Source organism: Hippocampus bargibanti, linkage group LG18 (assembly GCF_051943395.1).
Source record: "Hippocampus bargibanti isolate YZ-2025 linkage group LG18, ASM5194339v1, whole genome shotgun sequence".
NCBI lineage: Eukaryota > Metazoa > Chordata > Actinopteri > Syngnathiformes > Syngnathidae > Hippocampus > Hippocampus bargibanti.
This window is the reverse complement of record NC_142751.1, coordinates 4,950,078-4,976,232: the sequence shown is the minus strand read 5'-3', so window position 1 is coordinate 4,976,232 and position 26,155 is coordinate 4,950,078. Positions and strand designations below refer to the sequence as shown.

At 39.4% G+C, this 26,155-nt stretch overlaps 3 protein-coding genes across 6 annotated transcripts in view; 2 read left to right on the top strand and 1 right to left on the bottom strand.

Moving 5' to 3' along the window:
- pam (peptidylglycine alpha-amidating monooxygenase) overlaps nt 1–12,870 on the bottom strand; it is a 36,227-nt gene extending 23,357 nt beyond the window's left edge. For both annotated transcript variants that reach the window (XM_089020341.1, XM_089020342.1), the window contains exons 1-9: nt 12,778–12,870; nt 11,340–11,428; nt 11,138–11,249; nt 9,560–9,683; nt 7,297–7,360; nt 6,496–6,583; nt 4,439–4,530; nt 2,384–2,467; nt 406–454 (exon numbers count right to left, since the gene is read on the bottom strand). In XM_089020341.1, the coding sequence (XP_088876467.1) occupies nt 406–454; nt 2,384–2,467; nt 4,439–4,530; nt 6,496–6,583; nt 7,297–7,360; nt 9,560–9,683; nt 11,138–11,249; nt 11,340–11,373 (647 nt within the window). In that variant the 5' untranslated portion in view covers nt 11,374–11,428; nt 12,778–12,870. The remainder of the gene's footprint in view (nt 1–405; nt 455–2,383; nt 2,468–4,438; nt 4,531–6,495; nt 6,584–7,296; nt 7,361–9,559; nt 9,684–11,137; nt 11,250–11,339; nt 11,429–12,777) is intronic.
- Nucleotides 12,871–13,247: 377 nt separating this feature from the next.
- pomk (protein O-mannose kinase) lies at nt 13,248–17,486 on the top strand. 3 transcript variants are annotated; one of them, XM_089021156.1, is made up of 4 exons: nt 13,248–13,365; nt 14,604–14,879; nt 15,516–15,545; nt 15,615–17,486. In XM_089021156.1, exons 2-4 carry the CDS (start codon nt 14,610–14,612, stop codon nt 16,284–16,286), a joined length of 972 nt encoding a protein of 323 aa, XP_088877282.1. In that variant the 5' UTR covers nt 13,248–13,365; nt 14,604–14,609; the 3' UTR covers nt 16,287–17,486. The 3 variants fall into 3 exon arrangements, with proteins under 3 accessions (XP_088877282.1, XP_088877280.1, XP_088877281.1); XM_089021154.1 differs by having other exon boundaries at nt 15,516–17,486; XM_089021155.1 differs by lacking the exon at nt 13,248–13,365 and adding an exon at nt 13,372–13,956 and having other exon boundaries at nt 15,516–17,486.
- Nucleotides 17,487–18,993: 1,507 nt separating this feature from the next.
- naif1 (nuclear apoptosis inducing factor 1) lies at nt 18,994–26,138 on the top strand. The gene is made up of 3 exons (XM_089020452.1): nt 18,994–19,555; nt 21,449–21,499; nt 23,517–26,138. Exons 1-3 carry the CDS (start codon nt 19,117–19,119, stop codon nt 24,068–24,070), a joined length of 1,044 nt encoding a protein of 347 aa, XP_088876578.1. The 5' UTR covers nt 18,994–19,116; the 3' UTR covers nt 24,071–26,138.
- The last annotated feature ends 17 nt before the right edge of the window (nt 26,139–26,155 follow it).

Sequence of the window (26,155 nt, the reverse complement as noted above, 5' to 3'; positions counted from 1 at the left end):
CTTCTCAATAATCACATGTGAAAAAAAAAACTGGACTCTTGTACTGTACTGTAAATATGTGTTGATGCAATACATCTGCATATAACAATATAAATTTCTCCACTGTGAGACTAATAAAGGCATATCCAATCCAATCCAATCCAATCCAATATACCTTTTCTTTGATACTTGCACTATGTACAGTTTTTTTTTAAACATTTTTGCACATTTACAGTATACATCTCAGTCTTCTGACATTTTTACTATCCTTAGAATATCTTGTTTTTTTCCTTTCACCCCCATCCCCCGGCCCTTTTTCAAATTGCTGCTGTGGACTGCAAATTTCTCCATTATGGAACGATTAAAGGTTTTCTGATTCTGAATATAGCATGGAAAACAATGCAAATAAAGAAATAAAATACGCACGGGGTGGATGTTATTGCCAGAGTAAGACCTGACCAATCTTTGTGATGATCTGTAGATGGAAAAACAAAACATGAAAATGCATACAATATTACAAGAGAATGTTTTTGTCAAACCATGTATGACACCCATGTTTCTTTCATATTAATGCATTTGGTTGGACGCGCTGTTCAAGCATGGAGTGGAAGAAAATTCAATTACATTCAAATCATTAATCAAGTATCAATTATTTTGTAATTGCATTATCATTTTCAATGTTCCTAAAATAGTAATAAGTTTGGAAGGACTACCATAATGTTTCCTAAACATCATTCTGTGTTGTGACTGTTTTGTTTCTTGATGTTTCATTTGCTAGAGCCCCTTTAGCTATGATTCGCACAGTATATAAGTGTGAGTTACAGTACTTCGTGACACATGGTCAGTTCATCGAGCTTTCTCTTTGTCAGTGTCAGCTCTCTTCTGTGCCTTCTGTATCCAGCCGTGCTCTCCGTAGTTATTTTGTCTTTTCCATGCTCAAGACTTAATTTTCAACTTCAGTGTCATGTTTGCTTTTGAGTCCATATTCCGTTGCACAACTTATTGAATGAACCCAATTCCACAATCGTAAATTCAGCCTCATCACTTGGTTTCACTCTATTTATCACTTACAGAACATTCTCAACAACCTCTTCCTTTAAAGGACAACCGACACCATTTTTTTTTGTTTCCTAACTGACATAAAAAAAAAAAAAAACGTTTTATAGTATCTAAAAAAACCCAAAACACGCAGGCTGATATTTTTAGTGAGATGCAAAACACCAATAAAAATGAGTTAAAGTGTCCCAAAACTACTTCAAAATGACCTCAGAAAGTTTCCGTTTCAGAAGGTCCGGCCCCCTTGTTCTTTTCATCTTGCCTTGCTCGAGAATCAAAACAATGGCTTCAGATTCGGAGAAGATGCTTTCTTGTTACTCATCCAGTTGTGAATATGATTCAAATAGTTGTGAAGAGGAAAGCATAAATGTTTGCAATTGATTAAAGAAGTCCTTCCGTGTCTATTTTGAGGCATCTGGACTCCAATGTAGTGTCTCAGAAAATGCACAAAATGGCGCCCAAGCTCCGTTGGAAATGGGCTGATTTGTCTGCTGGGAATTTGTGTCAGCTAGTATCAAATAGTAGTACTGGTGCAACACACAACGATTCACCATCACATTATTTATGTTTTCCTTCTAATTTCGCCATCAACACGGATCAACCCGAAGTTTTCAGACCAAACAAAGTACCCGAAATGCATTGTGTGTCGCTTTCTTGGTCAGGGGCGTTCCAGATATGACATCACGGTAGGCCGACTCAAAAACAAGACTCCCTGAATATTCAGCACGAGTCTTAAAACGTAAAATATAGCTATATGCAGTGGAATCTTTGTAAAATACGCTCAGTAGGAGTCATTTGAAGCGATTTTACAAATTATGGCCACAACTTTTTCGGGAGGCGTCAGTTGTCTTTTAAGTGTGTGTGTGTGTGTGTGTGTGTGTGTGTGTGTGTGTGTGTGTGTGTGTGTGTGTGTGTGTGTGTGTGTGTGTGTGTGTGTGTGTGTGTGTGTGTTTATTTTTTAAATATTTGTCATTACTTACCTAAACGATGTGTGTGTGTCCTAAAGGCAAACGGGTAAATTGGATATGAGGTGTAGTGGAGTAAAAAACGCTCAGTAGAAGTCATTTGAAGTGATTTTACAAATTATGGACAGAACTTGTCCGGAGGGGTCGGTTGTCCTTTAAGATAATGCCAATTTCTGTTCTCATCTCCAACATGGAAAACAATATGAAACTTGGGCCCTAGCTTGGTCTCCTGGACATGGAATATACCTTTAACCTAATCACCGGGTCAATCAATAGGATGAGTATAATCTATTTCACAGAAAATGAAGTAAGAAATTAGTCTTGTACATCTTCATTGAAATGTTGGGCAATTTTTGCCAATGTGCTGAAATTTGAGTACTTACCTTGGAAAGTGCTGATATCTCCATAATGGATTTGTAGCACAAAGTAAGACACTCCTGAATTCCGGCCAACTTCAAAACCAACATCTATTGAGGAACATGGACAACATTAAATAGAGGGAAAGATGAAGACAACTCCAGGCCCAGTAATATCTAGTTCACTAATAAAATTACTAAATCAAATCTATTTGCTTACAGTGCCATGAAAGTCGATCAAATGTAAATGATTCAAAACAATTTAAAAACTCCATAAGGCATCTGTATAGTAGTACCACTACTAACAAGCATCTCTCCTTACGAAATTGTCATGTTATGAAATGTCTCCACAAGTAAATATTGCCACTTCTTAAGAAAGAAATTTGAAGATGTGAAGAGTAAAAATACAATAAGGCCTGCGAATTGCCGCTCTGAGTTTCTTGAACGCAATATACTGATAGCTGCTTTGCTATTGGCTACTACCATAAACGCGAATCACCCAGGCAAGGTCTTCACCGATCGAGTAAAAGCTCACTATGCTGATGTTTTCCTTAGACATTTTTGAAGGACATAAGAAAACATCCTTGGATCAGTTCTTGACCAACACAAGGCAAAAAAAAACACTTCTGTGGGAGAATATGAATTAAAGAGGCCAAAAAGAACCCAAAAAACATGAGGACCATAATTGTGTAAAACTCTAATTTATTGTCGATGAAAAGGTTTTTTTCAGCCATCATCTGTACTTCTTTGAAGGTCTCGGACGTTTTACTTCTTATCCAAGAGGCTTCGTCAGCGAACTAGAATGTTGCTGGTCATATATATATATATATATATATATATATATATATATATATATATATATATATATATATATATATATATATATATATATATATATTACGACGAATAAAGGCATATCCAATCCAATCCAATATATATATATATATATATATATATATATATATATATATATATATATATATATATATATATATATATATATATCCCTACTATCCAGAGGTGGCGGTGTCAGACCTCTGCTATGATAGGTCCTTGCTGTAAGGTTGGGGGGAGCAGAGGACGATTTCCTGAGGCTACACTGATTACTTCTATTGTCCTGACAGATTACGGTCTACGACTGGCCTGATTGCCCCATTTGCTCTGGTATCAACCTCATCAGCATAACTAAGCCTATGTGGTAACGATCTCAGAAGTGTGTTGTAAGCACGATCGAAAATTAAACCTCACACCATCATGGCGATTTAGTGAAGGGTTTTGCTGTTTTATGAAAATAGCTTCTTTTACGCCCCTTTCAAACCATCTCTTTTCTTTCTAATTGATTGTGCAATAATCTCACCCACACAGTGGCTTGTCATTCTGTCATCTCAGCCTTCAGAGCTATACCCCACTTTGCAGTGAAATGACGCTCAGGTAGCAATAATCAAATGAGTGTGTTTCAGAAAAAATACAACATTACATTTGGCCTCTGAGTAATGGCTGTCCTGTATATTGAATGCACTGTGTTGTGTTATAACTTGTTAGGAGAAGGTTCAGTTGGCCTGAGATTGGCCATTAATACAATTATGGTACCTGGAAATGAAGAAAGTAATTAAGAGTGTCTCGGAAGTATTTTTTTCAATAATGCAAGAACTAACAATAAATGTCATCGTCCTGCCAAATAAAATGTAGAAAGTGTTTTTTAGAGCTCCCTTTTCACCAGTAATGGCAAAAAATAACTTCAAAGTACAAATGATTACAGAAAAGCACAGCTGATTCAAATTTCAGAAGAATGTGAAAGCTGTAAGATGAAATGACGAAAAAGAGAGTCACTAAAGGGAAATAAATGCATAATTATGAAAAGTAAATCATTCCGACAGGTGCCTTTCACTGACAATTCACTATGCAAAATAGAGGAGCCTGCAATTGTACAATAAACTAAAATGTTAACTCTCAAGGAAGTCTTGACCACAGTGACATTTAAAAAAGATTCTCCTGTCAGCTAGTGATTTACTTCATGAGGGCGTGGCTTGACTGTGTTAACGGATGTTGACATGAAAAGCAAACACGACTTATAAATCATACCTTTTGGTAGTTTCGTTGGTGGTGCATTTCGAGCCCATGCATACAAAATGGAGTTTCCATCTTTACAAGTACCCCGTGTACTGCCACAGTCCCTTGAGTGAAAAATGTCAGTCATTAACAGGCATTGCTCAGCACCAGAAACATACTCATGCACTAATTATCTGCCGCAGCTTCAGAGTCCTTGTAAATCTTGTAAATATCTGAAAATCTGAGTACCCTTAGCCCTCAAATGAATACCATATTTTCTGCACCATAAAGTGCACCTAAAAGCATTCAAATTTTTCAAAAGCCGACACCGCTTATGATCTCTCTTGCGTTACATATGGATCAATATTTAGATTTCTGAGCCATATTTTAACTGTTTTGTTGAGCGCTTTCTTACAGCTGCATCAGTTGTGAAGACGCAATACAGGTAACATCCGACTTACAACCGGCTCGACTTACGACCACCCGTACTTACGACCACGACCTCACTCTCGCACAGCAATCAACCGTGTGATAGCACCAGAGGGGGGTGTTTGCGAGTCATTTAGCCTCAGAGTCTCTATTCAACATTTTGAATGGATTTCGACTTATGACCATTTTGACTTACGACTGTTTGGTCGGAACGGAACTCGGTCGTAAGTCGGATATTACCTGTATAAATATTGTATTGTATTCCCTTTGGCGCAGATCCAAATTGGATGTGCATAATGCAACTGCAGCCACTATTGTAACTACTATTATATGTGCCTTATAATGCAGTGCACACTTATATATTAAAACAGTTTTAAAATAGACCATTTATTGGTAGCCATTCATTCAAATGCAACTTATACTATGAAGGGCCTTATAGTGCAGAAAATATGGTATTTTGCTGCTCATATTTTAGAAGCAAACACTATAATCAAACTTTTTGTGAAACTTAAACTTCTACACCTGTTTGCAGCATACATATATATCTTCATTTTTGACCAAATGATTTTTTTTTTCGAGCTGAAAAGCTTCTGGGACAATGCACTTTGGACATCTCATCTCATCTCATCTCATTTTCCGTACCGCTTATTCCTCATTAGGGTCGCGGGGGTTGCTGGAGCCTATCTCAGCTGTCTTCGGGCACGAGGCGGGGGACACCCTGAATTGGTTGCCAGCCAATCGCAGGGCACACAAAGACGTACAACAGTCACACTCACACTCACGCCTAGGGACAATTTGGAGTGGTCAATCTGCCTGCCATGCATGTTTTTGGAGTGTGGGAGGAAACCGGAGGACCCGGAGAAAACCCACGCGGGTCCGGGGAGAACATGCAAACTCCACACAGGGAGGTCGGACCGGGACGCGAACCGGCGACCTCTGCACTGTGAAGCCGGTGTGCTAACCACTCGACTACCGGGCCGCCCCACTTTGGACATATGAAACTAAATTCAAGCTTTTTGACAAGTCACCTCAGCTGTGTGAGTGTGAAAGTGAGGTATAAATGCAGTTGAGGGAATGTGATAGCAAGAGACCATTTTCTGATGATGCTACGTGAGGTTCATCAGTAAATAGGTTTTTCTAACTATATAAACCATTTATCCAATCATCCAGTTTCTGATCCACTTTATCCTCACAAGGTTCGCGAGATATGCTGAGATCAGCTGTCTTCTGGCAGTAGGCGGGGGACACCTTGAACTCCTTGCCTGCCAATCGAAAGACTATCATTTATTGAGCACCCAATTTATTGTTCTCCCAAAACTGGTTCTTCTGCCATAACCGGCACACTTGTGTGCAGGGTATTATCAGTTCTCAAGATCATCGCGGCATTCTGCACATAAACATAGCTCCTCACTCACATTGTGTGTAAAATGTTACTCATAGCTGCACGTCATGGGTCTTCCAATGGGATAAAGTATAAAGTTCAAACCATATATAAAATTATCAGACGGCAACCACTGGAAACCCCAAAAATCCCTATTCTAGCCAAGGTAGTGGTATGGATGTCCTTAAATAAAAGCCAGTTCCATAGACAAAAGTAGCTTTGCCATAATAATAAATGGACAAAGAAACATCTGAAAAATAAACACCTAGTTAAGTCTTACCAGTAATTTGTGGTGGAGATGGGGGACCTGCATCCAAACAGCAGCATGTGATGGACTGTGTTCATAGTAGCCTGAGGTATGAAGTCCACTGAAGAGGGAAATATTCAATATAGATCAAAAAATGAAGACTAAATGTATTGCATACAACGAAAAATAATAACATGATTTTGTATTAAAAGCATTTCTCTTTAGTCCTTTCTTTCTATATCCTTTCGCCATAAATAGCATGAATCAGTAGGGGACTGGAAAAGTGTTTTAAAAACAAATATATATATAAAATATAAAACATTGCTTGTTCAACACCAGGCTTTTGTAATACAAGAACAATTTCCACCATTATTGTGACACATAGACAGTACAACTCAAGTAATTATTTTTTTTTTAAACTTAATGTGGAATAAATGGGGATCAACACAAACCTAGCAAAAATTGATGCCTTTTATAAATCACAAATAAAGTTGAGGTGTTCTGGTAGGCTTTTCCGTAGATTTTTACTGGCTCTATAGTAGGAGCCTAAACACCTTGTGACTGCTGACTGCTATTTTGAGCTGTTCATAATTCCCTCCCACTTGATGACGGACCTCAATCAAGAAATTTTGTCTTGCAGCTTGACCACCCTCATACTTCATGTTGAGTTAAAATGAATTCACAATTTTATTAAGGAATGATATTTTTAAATCAATCATGTCACATAAGATAATTTAGGAGTATAAGGATGACCAAAACAATAAACAGAAGCTATCCTGTAAAAAATGCAACACATTTTTGAGTAGATCTTGAAAAACAATGAATGATACTCACCAACATATGCAGCATGACTATGAGTAGTTGGCACAGGAAATGACATGCATAAGTAAGTGTCCGACTAAAGCATAAAGGGGAAAAAAATGAAGAAATCTACTATTACATAAATCATCAACAGTAAAATAACACATTAGTTTCTGTGCTTGTGTAATTTTAATCCAAACTGCAGTGATGCAACTAGGGAGTAATTTAAAGGACAACCGACACCATTTTTTTGCTTCCTAACTGACACCAGAAAAACGTTTTATAGCATCTAAAATACCCAAAATACTCAGGCTGATATTTTTTGTCAAATGCAAGACACCAATAAAAATGACTTACAAAATCTGCCACAAATCAGCTCGAAACTGGCGCCCAAGCTCCGTTGGAAATGGGGCTGATTTGTCTGCTGGGAATTTGTGTCAGCGAATATCAAATAGTAGTCTTGGTGCAACACACAACGATTCACCATCGCATTATTTATGTGTTTTCCTTCTAATTTCGCCATCAACACGGATCAACACGAAGTTTTCAGACCAAACAAAGTACCGCAAAATGCATTGTGTGTCGCTTTCTCTGTCAGGGGCGTTCCAAATGTGACGTCACGTAGGGGATCGTCATAAACCCGAAAATAAGACTTCCTGAATATTCAGTGCGAGTCTTAAAACGTAAAATATAGCTATCTGCGATGGACTCTTTGTAAAATACGCTCAGTCGAAGTCATTTGAAGTGATTTTACAAATTATGGACACAACTTGTCCGAAGGCGTCGGTTGTCCTTTAAGTCAAAGACCCCCAAAAGAAATGTTGTTTTAACCAGGCGACAGTTTTTTTTTCAGTTTGTATGTGGCGCTGCATGTAACAAGGCAGCAAATAGCCCAATGGCTTTGGAGTGCTCACTTGCTGGATGTGATGTTGCGAGGATTGAAGGCGGAGGAAACAAAAAATAAATAAATAAGGGGGCATTGCGCTGTTATATCCGCCTCATAGTGTACCACCAAAGGCTCACCAAATTTCAGTGAAGGTGAAAGAGAGGAAAAAGGAGACTAGACTGGCCGTCAGGGCACAGGGGCCTACCGCAACTTTTGGGGTCCATAATAACTTATGTATCAGACTGAAGGATGGATCAGTACCACACTTATTGGCAGCTGAAGTTAGGCGCCTGGGAAACCAACCATGCAGTTCTGCAGATGGAGACCGGGCTCTATTTCTTTTGACTTTGTAACCTTGTCTTTTAGCATAGCTTTTACTGTATTCATTCAAATTTGGCAGGTTTGATAAAAAAATCTGTTCTGTGTGCGTCAATGTTACAATACCTATTTTTCCTCATTGAAGGGTTTCAAACAAATACAGTGACACCTCAGTTTACAAACTTATTATCATTATTATTATTAATAATAATTGGATCCCAGAAAGTGTGTAAGGCAAAAAGTGTGTCTTCTGAACATTAATTTCCCATAGGAAATCATTAAAAATGAGAATAATCCATTTCCAGGTCCCCATAAAAGATAATTTTCTAGTAAATAAGCCTGAAAACTACACAAAATATACATTATTTTACATATAATAAATGTGCTATTGTATGGTAATTAAAGAAATAAACTGTACTATATAATAAAGTCGTTTTATTTACCTTTGTGATGATCGTTGATGTAGATGCCTCTTGATGATATCCGAGTGAAGTTGCTGTACTTTCTCGGTGATAATATCCTCACTAACACGGTCCCCTATGAGCTGTTTTTCGTTAATCCAAATCAACAGAAGTTTTTCAACGTCTTCTATTGCCTGAGAACGTTACTTAGACAACACAGAAACACCCTTAGCCACATGTAGCAATGGTCGACTTAGCATTCTGGTACTGGGACACCTCGTTCGTGTTTCTCGATGATCTCCTTCGTCTGCTCGACCATAATTTTGTTTTGTGTCCTCTTCGGCTAAACACTAGCCTGTGGTGGGGTCTTTTTCACTTCTAAAAAAGCAAAAGTATCCACTCGATAACAAACTACGTCTGCACTGAGTGCCCTCAAATAAAATGGATGTGGTTCGGTGTTCTTCTGCCGAAAACTAGTCCGCCAGCCAATGTGGTGCTACGTGTGTTTCCGGAAAACTAGTTCGTATGCCAATTCACACTAATTTGATGTTCGTAAGGCGAAAAATTTGTTAGCTAAAGCGTTCGTAAACCAAGGTATCACTGTACCTGCTAAATACTTCAATAGACATGCCTTACAATTGAAGTTGAATTGAAATTTGTACACGTATGTTAATCAATTGAGCATCCCTACCTTATCTGGGATGACACCAGGCATTCGAAGATCCATAGAGAAGTTGGGCGAGTTTGTGGAGATCTGTGGCCCATTTGATCCTGGCAAATAATCATTGGAATCTGATCCAGCCCTTTCTTGAATCCTGATAGATAGATAAATACATATGTTTTATTTATGGCTACTGTAGTTAGGTACAGGTAAGTATTTGAACATTGACAAAACATTTTTTTCACCAATTTCATAAAAATGTTTCAAATATTAAACAAAACCCCAATTGTTGTTGTGTTAGTGACATTGACAAAGTCCGACTTGGCTTTAGAAACAAAACCAAGTCACAAACTGAGTCAAAATGTGATTTAAGACAAATTTTAAAGATGGGCAGAGAGAGGATCCATTAAGGCCTCAGAACCTCTGATAGCATTTGGTCCGCTGTCCTAAGATGCCAGAGGAGGGTTATGTGCTACCTCTGACAAGTAACTGTCAAGAGGCATTTTATGCTAACTGGAGATGCTTGATTGAGGATTTGTAGACTGTAAAATAAAAGTTATCGTAATCCAGCCATGATGTGACATGAATCACAGTTTAAACTGCAGTTCAGAAACCAGAGTATTTGTTTTAGCCAGTTCTAGGATGAAAACATTGGATTAAAAAAATGCATGTCCAATGTAAAAGTCATAGAATTGAACCCTGTGGAACACCATACAACATTGCGGCACAAAATGTTTTCTTAGCCAAATGGGATCTAAACCACTCAAGGGCACGGCCACCAATGCTTACCTGTTGCTGCACATGAATCATCCAAACCGTATCAAATTTTACAGTTAAATACAACAAAAACAGATATACATCCTCTCCAGAGTCATTTGCTGGATAGATTTAATTTACAAACTTGTAACAGGGCTGAATCTGTTGCATTATCTTAAAACCTGGTTGAAAAAGTCCTCCTCAAGCCCAAATTTAACTGCAATCAAGACAAAGCTTTTTTTAAAATTGAGTAATGCCTACATTGAAACAAATGATATTTACCAATTTGAGCATATAAAAAATAATTAATTGATTAATTAAACAATTAATTGATTTAGTAATAACATGTGGAAAACAAAACCATACCACTGGCAGTACAAAAAATATATCCAATAAAATACGATACATATAGTGATATAGTAGATTTATATAGTGCTTGAACAACAGCTGAAACTGTAATAAAGTGCTTAACATGGACAGCTATCATATACAGGGAATAAAGCAGTCACAAAGAGAGTACAAATCACCAGGGAGTGAAATCAAGATCAAGTCGGAATCATGCTGATTCGAATGCCAAAGAGTACAGAGTGAGTTTTGAGACGGGTTTTAAAGATGGGCAACGAGGGGGCTTGCTGACTGTTCAGTGGCAGGTCCTTCCAGAGAGTGGGACCAGCAATGGTAAAGGCTGGATCCGTTTAGTTTTTGGCACATCTAATAAAGTCTGGTCAGCACACCTGAGGCGTCAGGAAGGTGTGTAAGGGTGGAGGAGCTCGGATCGGTAAGGAGGAGCGAGGCCATTTAAAGATTCCTCACAAAATTAAAAAAACAAATCTACAAACATGATTTTCCTACCTTTTGGACCTTGAAAGTGGATTCAATGTTTCCTGGCTATAACTGTGACAAATGAATATGAGCAAAATCACACACAAACTCGGGTGGCCCATCATGCTCGTGGTCCTAACACCTGCAAAAAGGAAAGAGCATTTGTCAGTCATTATCTGTAGAAAATATGAAACTGCAAATAGAATAACGATGTCAAAACTACTTAACTTACTTGCTTGAAGAGTCAGGAGATGAGGAAAGTGCATCTAAAGGTGGAGGCACTCTATTGGCATGTTAAGCGACTGGTTAGGGCTCCACCAACTAGGCAAGAAGAGGTACTTAGTCTCTATTACACCATATCACACAGTCAAGGCTAGGTAACTGGCAAGTTGAACATCAAGATAATGAAACACTTCTGATAATATATGCATGTTTTATTTTAATATATATAAATTGAAATCGCATACAAATTATATAGTTTTTTTTTTTTTCCAATCGTAGCTTCTGCGAGGTATCATTACACTTCTAAATAAAACCAGACTGCTTTCTGGGCCCAACTTAAAAACTGAATAGAAGATCAACAGACTTTACACATGAAACAATGAATCGGTTGCCAGCCAATCGCAGGGCACACAGAAACGAACAACCATTCACACTCACACCTATGGACAATCGGGCTGCCCTGCATGTTTTTGGAATCTGGGAAGAAACCGGAGGAACTAGAGAAACCCACGCTGGCCCAGGGAGAACATTCAAACTCCACACAGAGAGGCCACGGCGGTGTTAAGTCTCCACAAGTACAACTGGTTATGGTCATTGATAATCCCAACAATTGTAAAAAAATATATATATCCCATGTACTGTATGACATTTTGAAGCAAATCACGATTGATGTAAATGTGATATAAAAAAAATCGGTGATGTACAGAACTGTGACTCACTGTGTGACTCATCCCCAACAACGGTCAAGTGGAAGTAAAGGGGAGGAGGCGATTGAACCGCACAGTTGTGTTCATGACATCACAGCAATGTGGGAGAAGGGGGAGGAAACTATGGAAACGGGGCTGAGTCCAATCATGGAACACAGCACGTCGCCCACAAGTAAACATAATAAACACACTAATCTACCAATAAGGCAATTTACATCCCAACTTTCACGTTTGGATTTCAATAGATTGACGAATCTATAGCCGATCAAACGCTGGTATCCAGAAACATTTGCAAGATAACAGCAAATTATATTGAATGGGATTCGTTCAATACGAAATGCACTGTATTTATTTGATTTAATCTTATTCATTAATAGTGAGTTATAGTTTGTGAGTGGCATTTCTGAAATATCACGCCTCAAGTAAACAGGAAGCTTCAGTATGTTACAAAATAGCCATCTTCAACTCTTGCAACATGGCTGCTAATAAACGCATTTCATCCTTTCGCGCGAGAATGCAACCTGAAAAAACTAATGCCATTTCGAATTTGATTACGAATCCTATCATAAAAGCCATGTGGTTGTAATGAGTTATATCATTACATTAGACAGAAAAGCCTTTTCATTGTTTAAAAACGTCATGCTAGCCATTTAACAATACATCAAATTTCGGCTACATAATAATTGTTATGCTTGGACAGACATCTTTACGAAGGTTTTGAGAAGACGAATACACGATTACCTTTACGCTGCAGATATTCTCCCGTCAACTGTATATTGACAGTAACTTCAGTGGTGCCCATCGGATTTATTGTCAGTAACATGCAGATTTTTTTCCGGTTTCTGATATTTTCAAAATAAACGTTTTGCCGAGAAGCGGGCGCCGTGTTTTTCTTAGTGTTCGATTCAATGCCAGTTACTAATATTTTAAGGCTATATTAATATTCTTGCATCGGGAACTGCATAATCTATGTAGCTTTAGGGGTTTCCTCTTCAGAAGTAAACAGGGTTCTCCAACGTTTCTTGTCTTTTGACTCTTGAGCCTAAATTTATTCTTATGGATGTTAGATAAAAATGACGTCATTAAAATATGCAATTAAATTAAAAATCTATCAATAAAAATAATATAATCATCATATTAAATCCTGACGAAAGTCAAAGCCAGAGAATCTTTTTATGAAATATATTGACAGGAAGTGATGTTTTGTTTCCGTTTTTTCCCTGTGTCGTTCCTGATCTCTTATAACACTGACGTTACTGCCATGCAATGTGAATAACTGGTCGTTCTCTCTGATTGTGGTTAATACCATGTGATCTAGCGGGATTGGAGGTAAATTTAATGTGTAGACTCTACAACGGCGCTTTCCTATTTTTAAGAAACTCTGTCTCAAACCCACTCATGATTAGGTTTGCATGTTCGAGCACAGTGCTTTTGCTCTGTTGCTGAAAGCTGAAGTTATTGTCTTAATATACATCTCATACAGATCTCCACGATTCTGTATTTCAAAGTGACTGTGTAACTTACTGTTTTCTACTTTCTACCTCTTTGTTGTCAAATAAAACCAGTGACGTGCAGTCAGGGGAGGCAGGTGAGGCCGTGCCTCAACTCAACCATCATGGAAATATCAAATGACAAAATTAATTAAACAGTTATATTTATTTATATGTATTGCTCACAAACGGTGAGGGATGAATGTAAATCTCCTGGACAGCTTCTCAGCTTTTTGGCCAAGAAGGATCTCATTGAAACTATTCCTGAAGCGACAAAGTTGCTCCAGCGACAAAGTTGCTCCAGCTCGTGGAGAGGTCATTCTCAGCACATAAGACATACAGTCGGAACAGGACTGATCAAGGACGACTTTCTTCACTGGCAGTCATCTCCAGTGAGATAGAGAGACTTGGACTTCATTTATAAGTAAAGGTAACACGATAATAACGTTTTTTAATTCTTTTTTTTCTATACTACAGTTTGTATACAGTATATAAAGAATGCTGACATGACCTTTTAAACAAAACATGTTAACTGTTACCAATCAAATGGTGAATAAGCTACTCTGTGGAGTTCATATGTTTGTAAATCTGACTGTGATTACGTCAGTTCCTCACCAGCCATGAACCTCATCGCACGTCACTGAATAAAACTAAGGCACTGAAATTTAAAAATCTGTGACACCATGTCCACAATGAATGAAGTGTAAAATGTCGAAAAACGTCTGTGTAAGCTCTCAGTCGTATATGAGTGGTCCATCGATGAAAAGGTTTCTTCAACCTTCATCTGTACATCTTTGAAAGTGTTGCACGTTTCGCTCCTCATTCGAGAAGCTTCGTCTAAAATTTGCTGGTAGCTCTGGCCATATATATATATATAAATAAAGGATACTTTCATGAAAAACTAACCCCCAAACCACACCCTTAGTTCGACAGTTTGTGTCATAATCCCGCAACTATGCTTGTTACAGCTCAACTGAAAATGCCACATGGACACTGATTATCTTGTGCTGTTGCAGGTTTACTGTATGAATTGCCTCCTGTGTGTTATTATTGCTTTCTTTCCTTGATTGATTTCAGCGCAAGATGAGTCATCGAAGCAGCATTTCATTCAACCAGAGTACTCCAGCGGTGGCGATCTGCCTCGCAGCTTTACTCCTCAGCAACATCTTCATCTACCTGTATTTGGACTATGTGTACCAGTTAGATGGACAACCAGTCGTCGCCCATACCAGTTGTATGGCTCAACACTTTAAAATGCCAACAATGAAGAACTGCACCCCTTGGCTTCAATGTTCTCTTCTTGAAGCAGAAGTTCATGAACTGAAGCTCATCGGCCAGGGCGCAGTAAAGAAGGTAGAGTTGTTGAAACAACATGCCTTTTTTATGATGCGAACTCACTCGCCCTGTCGGTGGCCTGGTAGTGGAATGGTTATCACGCAGAGGTCGTGAGTTCAAATCCCATTCCGGCTTCTCTGTGTGGAGTTTGCATGTTGTCAACAAGCATTTGGGCTCACAATCACACCAAGGGATAATTTAGAGTGTTCCAATAGCCTGCGCCATGCTTGTTTTGGGAATGTGGGAGGCAACCAGAGTACCCAGAGAAAACCTACGCTACAACATACTACTACTGCATCGGTTTCCTCCCACATTACAAAAACATGCATGGCAGGCTGATTGAACACTTGAGTGGCAACCAATTCAGTGTGTCTCCTGCCGAGTGGCTGAAGACAGCTGGGATAGGCTCCAGCAACCCCCACAACCCTCTTGAGGATAAAGCAATCAAGAAAATGAATGAATGAACTTGCCTTTAAACTAAGTGATGTCATGGTACTTATGTCTTTATTATTTTCCAATGTTATATACGTAATTTATATTAAACCCAAATGTGTTGATCTGTCAACATCTACCACAAATGTGTAATCTATTCACTCTTCAACTGATACACATGTAGTCTTAATGAAACTGTTCCACTTTTGTGTCTTCCCTTAGGTCTACTTGGCAGAATGGAAAGGACAAAAGGTAGCTGTGTCCAAACTGTCTTCTCTGGATTACTCTCAGGATTTTCTCCATGGATTATCCATGTTACAGGCACTACAGGGTCCTCTGGTGATACAGTTGGTAGGGTTTTGCCTTGAAGCCCATACCTTGGTCACAGAGTATCATCCACTAGGATCACTTCTCAATTTGAACACAGTTCTGGCACAGGAGCAGCAAAAACATCGCAACACTTGGCATACTCGGTTGTTGTTGGCGATAGACTACGTCTCTATCCTCCATTACCTCCACAACAGCCCCGTTGGTCGGAGGGTGATGTGCGATTCCAACACCCTGGAGAAAACTATCTCCCAGTTTCTGCTCACAAATGACTTTCACATGGTGGTGAATGATCTTGATGCGTTGCCTGAGGTAGATTTATCCACGGGATTGCTGGTGAAATGTGGCCACCGGGAGCTCAACGGTGACTTTGTGGCGCCGGAGCAGCTGTGGCCATTCTACAACATTGGGAAGCCATTTTCTGACGATCTTATGCATGAATATGATGAAAAAACAGATATCTGGAAGATCCCAGATGTGGTCCAGTTCCTGATCGGAACTGTGGCTGGGGGAGATTTGGTCCACTTCCATCTTTTTCAAATTCATAAGAAGTGTAAGGCAGAAGACCCTAAACTCCGCCCATCAGCCCTAGACGTGTTGATGGTTTACAAGGAAGTTTATAGCAACATAGCCCGAGACAGCGCTGGATTTAGAGAAATGCTTTGATGTCTCATTTTAAAAGTAGGCCTACTCTAATTGACAACATGTTACACTATTAAGTCCATTGTATTTGTTCTGAATTTTTGGATATTTTTTATGGCAGCACGGTAGTGTGTGCACCTCACAGGGCACAGGTGTGGAGGCGTCCGGGATGCATTCCTAATCAGATGCCCGAGCAATCTCATCTGGCCCCTCTAAATGTGGAGCAGAAGCTGCTCGACTTTGAGCCCCTCCCGGATGACCGAGCTTCTGAACTCACCTCTTAGGAAGAGCCCAAACACCCTGTAGAAAAATACTCATTTCAGCCACTTGTACCCGGGATCTTATTCTAAGGTCACGACCCAGAGTTTGTGACCATCATCCAGTGGTTCTTGAACTGGGTTCGATCGAACCCTAGGGGTTCGGTGAGTCTGTGTCAGGGATTCGGCGGATCCTCTGCCGCAGAGCTGTATCTCTCAGTCTCGTCTGCAGTTACTGGGCAGTCATTGAAAGAACAGTTCGATGAATGAACATATGATACTGGTGGTGTTCGGTGCCTCCAACAAGGTGAAGAACTGATCTTGGCATACGAACTATTTTTTGGGAAACACACGGAGCGCCACAATGAGTGATGGGTCGTTCGCCACAATGAGTGATGTGTCGTTCGCGAACGAGCCGGTTCTTGGAGCTCCTAAAATGGCAGCCGGATTTTTTTCCCGCCCCCAGTCTTCGGTTAAAGCCGCACGTGATTGGTCAAGATCCGTGGGAGATGAAGGAGGGGACACACGCAGCAGTGAGCGGGGGAGGGGTTACAGAAACACATACACACACACACACGAAAGGGAGACGACAGAGTTTGAAACAAAAAAACAAAAGTGAAAAAAACAAAAAAAAGTGAAATGGTGAGAAAATGGATAGAAAACAGTGAAATTTGGACAAATTTCAACTTTATTGATAGTTCAAAGGCAGAGTGTAGACTGCAGGTTAAAATATCCCATATCCCATCAATCAGGCTCCACAAATAACCCGCACAAGCCATCTGTACAATTTCAATAGAAAATACAAGCAAGGGAACCAGCTATTAATGAAGTTTCTAGTGTGTCTGCCTGCATATGTTGCAATATCACAACTTCTAAGATGTACAACCCAGAACTTTTTGCAAAAAGCTATCCATTCCATCAAGCCATGAACGACCATCACAACGGTAAATAAAATTACTTTATTATACCGTACAGTTTATTTCTTTAATTACAATACCATATAACATTTATTATACATAAAATAAGGTATTTTGCGTGTAGTTTTAAAGCTCATTTAGTTGAACATTATTTTTTATGGGGACCTGGGAACGGATTATTCTCATGTTAATGGTTTCCTATGGGTAATTTATGTTTGGAATACACACGTTTCGCCTTCCACACACTTTCTGGGAACCAATTAAGTTCGTAAGACATGGTATCACTATAATTATTCAGACGTCTTGCTTGCCTTAATGACACTCCTCTCGGATCCAACTATTTCAGTACCAGACGAACTGCACTTACTGGACATCCACTTGTAACCGTGGAGTAGTCCGGAATGCTGCAATTGGTTGCGAATAAAGCCAATCAACGTTTTTCGACGAAATTGTCCTATTTTGTTCACCATTCGCTTCGAATGTCTTTCACTAATTCAGAAACCGTATTTAATCTCAAGAATGGATTTAATGTCTTTGTATTTAAATGAAATTTGACAGTAAAATTCGAGTAAACTCACCAACCGGTAAAAACGCTCCATTGTTGTTGTTTTCGGTTACCCAGATGACGAACCGGAAGTACATACACACTCTTTTTTTAAGATTGCGAGATCTCCATTCTTTTCGGGGCGATAATGCAAAGTTTTTCGAGGGAATGCAACATTTTGCGACGGAATGCAAAACTTTGCGAGGGGAGCAGTTTTTTTTTCTTCAAATTCCACTTCGGGGCTCCGCAGCGTTTAACCTGAATGTGAATGCTTATCCATCCTGTTCCTCCTCTTGCCCTCAGGCTGGCGATTTTCTGGCCAGCAAAGGTTAGTCGAAAAGGTAAAAGACAACTTTTTTATTGACTGCAAACCATTGAGCACAAGTGTTAGCTCCTGGCCAACTTAATTTTGTTTTAAATCTCGTTTTTCAGTGTCTTTTTTGTTTGGAAGTGTGCTTTGACATATTTGTGAAGGAAAACCTGCATTCGCTCAATAAAAGGTTCGGAAACACAGTCTCTGACCTCCGTTTGGTAATGTGCTTTACTTTGTGCTATCATATCAAATGAGTGTTATATTTGGAATATGTGCAATTGCATATTGATTTGGGTTTAATCCTTGATTATTTTTATTTACAATGTGTGTGTCAGCTCTCAGTCGTACAGGAGTGGTCCATCGATGAAAAGGTTTCTTCAGCCGTCATCTGTACTTCTTTGAAGGTGTCGGATACAATGTATTATGTGTAACTGATTTACTCCTTGGTATAGCACTATTGGTTTTGTTTTATGAATTAATCTTACAAAACTAAAACAGGAACGAAAATATAAAATATATGGTTTCTGTTTTTATGTAGGTTTATTTTTGGGGGGCGGAGCTTTGAATCACATACATAGTTTGTTTGCCTCATTCATTGACTGGCGTTTTACACAGCCAATAAAAATGGGCATCTCAAAGACACCCAACCAATAGAAGCAAGAGAAGGCGATGTACAAAAGCTAACTAAGAGCTAGCTAACGTACGCTCCTTCGTAGGAAGAAGAAGCCGATTCTGGAAGCCATTACGTTGCGCATACCAATGGAGTAATTTTTTTGCGTATCGTACGCACAACTACTTTTCCAAAATAGGACTTGATGCAATTATGGTGTCGGTTGCGAAAAAGAGAAAAATGAATTTCTCGGAGAGAGAGGTTGAAATTATTGTGGAAGAAATAGAGAAACAAAAGCACACACTGGTCAACCACTTCAATGCTGGAGTCACCCACATGGCAAAGAACAACGCATGGTTGGAGATCCTCAAAAAGGTGAACGCTGTCACGACCTGTCCAAGAGAGTTGGCTGAGGTCAAGAAAAAGTGGTCCGATATGAAGACGGAGGTCCGAAGAAAAGTGGCACAGGCAAGGGCTGCGATAGAGGGGACGTCCACCGACTGCACTCCCGTTCCCGTCCTTCTCACTGCCATGCAGCAGAGGATCTGTAACCTCCTGGGAGAAGCCACCATCATCAGTTTACCCGCAGGAGACTCGGATACTGAGATCACGTTGCCCGTCACGGCGAACGCCACCATCACACTCACTGAGAGTAAGATGACAAAGTTTGCATACACAAAGCCTTATTTCCTGTCCTGTCGTTGGGTTCATAATACATGGACCATAATGTGTACATCAGTCACGCGCTGTTTTTTTAATCAGCTGTGTTTTATTGTATACAATACAGTACATAATCACGACTATCTGATATTTCAGTATTGGGCATAGTCCTCGCTTAACACCATAATAAGATGTAATTCAGATGTCAGTTTCTCATAGCTTACTATTTAAAATTGTCAACTACGAACGTTTTTGTGAATGCATTTACTATCGCGCGCATATACCGATGCTTAATGTTTGTCACTCCTTTGCAAACGTAACGCCTTTGTAATAGTGCGCTGTTTACACTTCCATAAATACATACAAATCACGTAAGCATTAAGATATATCTATATTATTTCATCATTTCGATCCTCATGTTAGTTATTTGCAGAAAGTTGTAAAGTTTGAATAGATGTGAAAATTGTTGTTTTCTTAGCTTTGAACGTTTTGTTAGTTCCCCAAAACATTTTCGTCCTATGGACAGAGCAGACCCTTTTTTCTCATTTGACAAGTCACCCAAGCAAACTTGTGACGGCAAGAAAAAAAATCATGATGGGGAAAATTTTACGTGAATTATGGAATTAAGATAAGGGATTTTATTCAGTGTTTACGCGTGAAATTAATGAACTTCTAAATAATGGCTTGTTTGACACAGCGACAATGCCCACTTTTGTTCAGCAGAGGGCAGTCAAGCATAATATTTTTGTTTAAGAATGACAAGAAGAAAACCTTTATTTGTCCCACATTGATCTACAGCAGCAAAAAAATTAAGAGGTCGGGGTGAAATTTAACAAAGAAAAAACAAGTATTGCATGAACAACATAATATTTAAGAACAAAAAAAAACGAAACTACGGAATGCATGCAACTGCAGAGCTGCTGCATAAGGCGACTGCTATTTATAATAGTGAATGGGTTGCGTTCAGGTTTTTCCATGTTGTCTCGATTAGATTAGCCTTTTTAGTCTATCAGTGGAGACATTTACATTATACAGAAGCAAAGTGGTAAGGAAAGAAGACTATGCAAAATATACAAAACATGTACCAGAGTATCAAGGGTTATAAGAATACTGCATTCATTTGAAAATTGCGGAAAAGTCACACAAATCAAAATCTTTCATGAGTCATGGGTGGTGGCCAGCGTAACATGGGTGGCCTTTACCACCCGGTCCGCAAATAAGAGAGGATGTGAGTTCCGTAGGATTAACTATGAGCATCGAAGACTTTGAAACCTCCCGTGGCCGGCTTCAAGTTCGTTGCATGACGTCAACTGAGCAATGCTGTCATGTGACTGGACGAGGCGAGATTAGTCAGTGAAAAGATAGTTGTCCATGTTAAACGCTTTGTTACAGCTTCTGCTACTGTTAAATCGCTATATGAATCAATATGTATTGTATTGTAAAAGCGAAGTCACCAGGTCTCTTTCTCGTCTCATTTTGTAGCAAATAGTCCTAACTTTGTATTCATTTGTATTTTTTCTATACCTCTCCTGTATGCTGCAGTTTTTGAGCAATATATTGTTGCCAATGTTGTCACACAGGGATGTTGTTAACATACTTGGACGTTCATACAGGACATAAATTGTACCATAGTTGTTTCACTGCTCTCATTAATAAAAGTATGTTAATAATGTAATGATTTTGTTCTGCAAATGTTTGATTTAGCTGTAAATGGCTGTGAATGAGAAAAAGACTGTTCGTAGGTAGTGATACCATATCTTTGTAACTTAATCAGTTTTAAGGGAAACAGTGTTACTTTTATTCAGTGTCTTACATTTTTATTTTTTTATGAAGGAGTCCTCGTGCCATTGTGGTAATTTCTTAACTCTATGTCTCTGTATTTTAGCTCTTCCAGCAGTGTCCGTGACAGTTTGTGATGAAGCGAAAGGACTGAATGGTAAGTTGTTTCTGTCATCAGTATATACTGTATATAAAATTTCAAATAATAATTGAAAAAATCCCCATTGTGGGACGATTAAATGCATTCTGATTCTGATATCAGAATCAGAATCATCTTTATTGCCAAGTATGTAGAACACACAAGGAATTTGTTTCCGGTAGAACATATAGACTGTCTGATCCAGTGTAAAATTAGGATCGGATTGTCCAATTTCCACGTAAATAATAATAATAATAATAATACATTTTATTTCAAGCGCCTTTCAAAACACCCAAGGACACTTTACAATAAAAACAATAAAACAAAGCACATAACAATAAAACCATAAGTAAAATGATACATAATAAAATAGCAAATAGAACTATACATTGAAAGCAATTTTAAACAAGTGGGTTTTGAGGTGAGCCTTGAAAATAGGGAGGGAGTCAATATTGCGGATGTTGGGTGGAAGAGAATTCCAGAGTTTGGGAGCAGAGCGGCTGAAAGCTCTGCCACCCATCGTGGTGAGACGGGCAGAGGGCACATAGAGGTGAAGGGAGGATGAAGATCTGAGGGACCGAGAGGGAACGAAGATTTGAAGCAGGTCAGAAAGATAGCGAGGGGCAAGGTTATGGATGGCTTTGAATGTAAACAGAATCATCAATCAATGTTAGCAATTACTTGGAAAAATCTGACAAACTATTATAGTTAATTTCAATTATTAGAATTTGGTGGTTCAACATTGTTTATGTGATATTATATTACATATTAAATTCGGTGGGGGAAGATGCCAGTCCGACCTGGGAGACCCAAACGTGGCTCGGGAGACGGAGAGGGAAGTCTGGGTATCCATATTGAAGCTGCTGCACCTGCACCCTGACGCCAGATAAGCGGCAGACAATGGCTGGATGGGTGTGTTCGGTGGGTGGGTAGATGGAAGGATGGATGGGCCTTGCATCTTCTCTGTCTCCACAGCTTCTTTTTTTAAATTTTGGTGGCTCCTGGACTGATTGTTTTCCCTGTATCACATGACCAAGATGAGTATTTGATACTGGGAGAGGCGGGGGCTCAAATTTAGTAGTGATCGTTAGTAGTCTCTACTGGTTAGATTTACTTAAGGATCCCCAAACACATTTGAATCCGACATTGTACTGCTGGACCTTTTCGAAGTGAAAAATAACACCTCACTTAACCAAGATGAGTTAAAGGACAACCGACATCACTTTTTTGTTTCTTAAGTGACATCAGAAAAACGTTTTATAGCATCTAAAATAACCAAAACGCGCAGTATGATATTTTTATTGAAATGCAAAGCACCAATAAAAATGACTTAAAGTGTCCAAAATCTGCAAAAAATTGAGCTGCGAATTGGGCATTTTCAGAAAGTCCCGCCCCCAGTTCGTGACGTCACGCCAAGACGTCTTGCATTGCTTGAGAATCAAAACAATGGCTTCAGATTCGGAGAATATGCCTTCTTGTTACACCTCCATCTATGAATATGGTTCAAATAGTTCTGAAGAGGAAAGCATACATGTTAGCAATCGATTAAAGAATTTATTCCATGCCATTTTGAGGCAACATTGGGGAGAAACAATCACCAGAAAAGAGGTGCAAAATGGCGACCTCCTGTGGCCACCTACGTTTCCACAGGCTGATAAATTCCTTATATATGGAGCTTGGACACCCTCTTCTGGCGGCTTTTGGGTGCAACACAAGGTTTTCAGACCAAACAATACAGCAAAATACATTGATGTGATGGAAGGACTGCTACAATGTGTCTTTTTTTCGGTCAGGGGGCGTTCCTTTAGTGACGTCACGTACGGACTCGTCACCAACTCAAAAACAAGACTTCCTGAATATTCAGCGTGAGTCTTAACACGTAAAATATAGCTATATGCGGTGGAATCTTTGTAAAATACGCTCAGTAGAAGTCATTTGAAGCCATTTTACAAATTATGGACACAACTTCTCCGGAGACGTCGGTTGTCCTTTAAGGTAATCTGAAATGTATCGTTTTCTTTGCTTCATTTTCCAGCTGAAACATCTTACCATGCATTAGAGGACGGAGGCGTGGTGGAGTACTGCACCACAACCGTCACCGATACAACTCCGACTGTGGTGGCAGCCGTTGAGGCCCCGGTGGAGGTGTTAGCATCATCCTCAGCTTCCCCGCCGCCCCCTCCTCAAAGTCACGCTAAACCTCAGGAACTGAAGAGCCGCATTGCCCTCAACTCTGCTCGACTTCTACAGGAGCAGAGAGTCACCAATGTCCACATCCGACAGATTGCCCAGCACCTGGAAGGTCAGAACCAGTTGCTGCAGATGATGCGTCATTCCCAGGAGGCCCAAGCGTTTGCACAAGAACGACAAGCCCAGGCCTTGGAAGGTACTCAGGCCGCACTGCTGGCACTGGTGCAGATGCTAAGACCGGCTCTAAAAGACTTACGCAAATTGCTGCAGAGTGGGACTGAGGTGACCAACTTGCACACCGCAGCAACGGGATTGACATCTGATGGGCCGTTAATAGAGGAACAGAGCAGGCCATTGACACTGCCATCTGCTCCCCAGCACTCAGAGGAGACACAATAGACTTTAATTTTCTTGGCACCACCACCTGCCTCCGCTGCACATCATGAAGAATCCGTGCACAGAGACTTCAGCAAGCCTTGAAAACATTTTTTTAAGTTGCCTTAGGAAGCGCATGTGTAAGATTTTAGTTTTACGTTCACACAAGTTGGCTGTGGCTTTGGATTTTAATTCATGTTTTTATGCACAGGTCACTCCCAGCCAGTCTTTTTTTGTATTTACGCTGCTCATGAAAAGTGTTATAGGGGAAAAATGTTGACAAAATCTTGCGTTTTGAATGAAACAGAATGTTGTCGTGTTTTACCTGATTCGCTGCAACAATGTTTTCTTCAGTGACGTGCGGTAAGGTTCATGGCTGGTGAGGCACTGACGTCATCACAGTCAGATTTACAAACATATGAACTCTACAGAGTAGCTTATTCACCATTTGATTGGCAACTGTTAACGTGTTTTGTTTAAAATGTCATGTCAGCATTCTTTATATAAACTGTAGCATCGAAAAAAAGAATTGAAAAAAACGTTTTTATCGTGTTACCTTTCTTTATAAATGAAGTCCATGGGCCGCTCCTTCTGAAGAAAGGCATCGATCACTTCTTTGTAGAAACCTTCCTTATCTTTCTTCAGTTTTAAGACTCTCTGTTTCTTTCAATTTAGATATGTAATCCGCCATTCTGAAAATAAGGCCAAGCAGCACGAAAAAAATGACTGTATTGCTGCACTTAACTTGCTAACTGTTTACTATAGCTTGCTGTCACTAATTCTATTCTGCAGTTGAGGGGGCGCGAGAAGAATCTGTAATCACCAGCGCCTCCTGTCATGAGGCAAAAGAACTGTGTGCGCCTCATCTATGCACACCGTTTTGATAAAAATAAAATAAACACTGTAGTACAGTGTTTATAATGTAAAGTTACTCTACATTATATACACCAACTAAACTGTAGAAATTTAGTTCATATACTAAAAGTGTTTGAACACTTTAATAGCGATATGCAGAGGGACAGCAATGCGGTCTCACTGCAGAGCAAGCCAGCAGTTAGCATAGTCATTGCGCAATCCATGTTGAGGCTCAACAGGCTGCTGCCTCACCGCTCGTCTCTACTAATTATTTGAACAGTAAATGTGAAAATTCAGCGATTTTGAAAAAAAATCCGAAAATGGTGAAGTTCAATGGAAAAGAACTTTAAATTACAAATCACTAAATAAATATAACTGTTTAATTTATGTTTTCTTTTGATATTTCCATAATGACAGGTGAGGCACGGCACTTGCCTCCCCTGACTGCACGTCACTGGTTTTCTTTTGTTTTTTTAAATCTGATTAGCATCAAACACTGCCCCAGGTTCGAAGTCGTCGTCATCTGCAAGCGTCTCCAGGCTCCACGTGTTGCCTTCAGGCAACCTTGGAAAGCGGAATACTTGCAATGGTTTCGGCACCAAATGATGGATAATTTATTAATGAAGCAGTGGGAGGGGGAGAGAGGAGCCGCTTCTCTCTACGTGTGACATCATTTCAAACAAGCCTATCAGCTTACGGTGATATTGTTGAAAAATGTCTTTCAGCTACAAACTATCGAGAAGTGGGAGTTTACAATCAAACCTTAAATACTATATATACAGAAGTGTAGATTGAGAATGAGAATAGATGTTAATAATGTGTTTGTATAGCGATTTGCCCAAACAGAGAACTATTCATCACTGCCAAAATGGAATGTGTACACCGCAATTATTAGAAAAGTGACTGAGAATCTCGACAAATGAGCTGTGAAGTGAGGTTACATCATGCCATACTGTAAATCAAATGATCAAATTTTCACATTAAATCAAATGATCACATTTTAAAAACAGAATGACCTTTCAAGTAATTCTTGGAATTTTTGTTCTAACATTATACAGTATTCAATAAACTTTAAAATGTAGTAGTAACAAGAAAACTCTTTTTAGTCTCTCGATGGTTAAATTGTTTATATTCCCTTCATGCCTGCCTAACAAATTGAACTCTAGTTCACTATGGTTGTGAGTTTGAAACCAGAGTAATCCTGAAACCACTGGTGCTGAATAGGAGGGGCATGATCAAGATTCTGTTATTTTC

Coding starts and splice junctions, on each gene's coding strand:
- naif1 (XM_089020452.1), top strand. CDS start 19,117: ATGGTGTCGGTTGCGAAAAAGAGAAAAATGAATTTCTCGGAGAGAGAG. Junction 19,556..21,448: donor CACCATCACACTCACTGAGA/GTAAGATGACAA, acceptor TCTGTATTTTAG/CTCTTCCAGCAGTGTCCGTG. Junction 21,500..23,516: donor TGAAGCGAAAGGACTGAATG/GTAAGTTGTTTC, acceptor TTCATTTTCCAG/CTGAAACATCTTACCATGCA.
- pomk (XM_089021154.1), top strand. CDS start 14,610: ATGAGTCATCGAAGCAGCATTTCATTCAACCAGAGTACTCCAGCGGTG. Junction 14,880..15,515: donor GCCAGGGCGCAGTAAAGAAG/GTAGAGTTGTTG, acceptor GTCTTCCCTTAG/GTCTACTTGGCAGAATGGAA.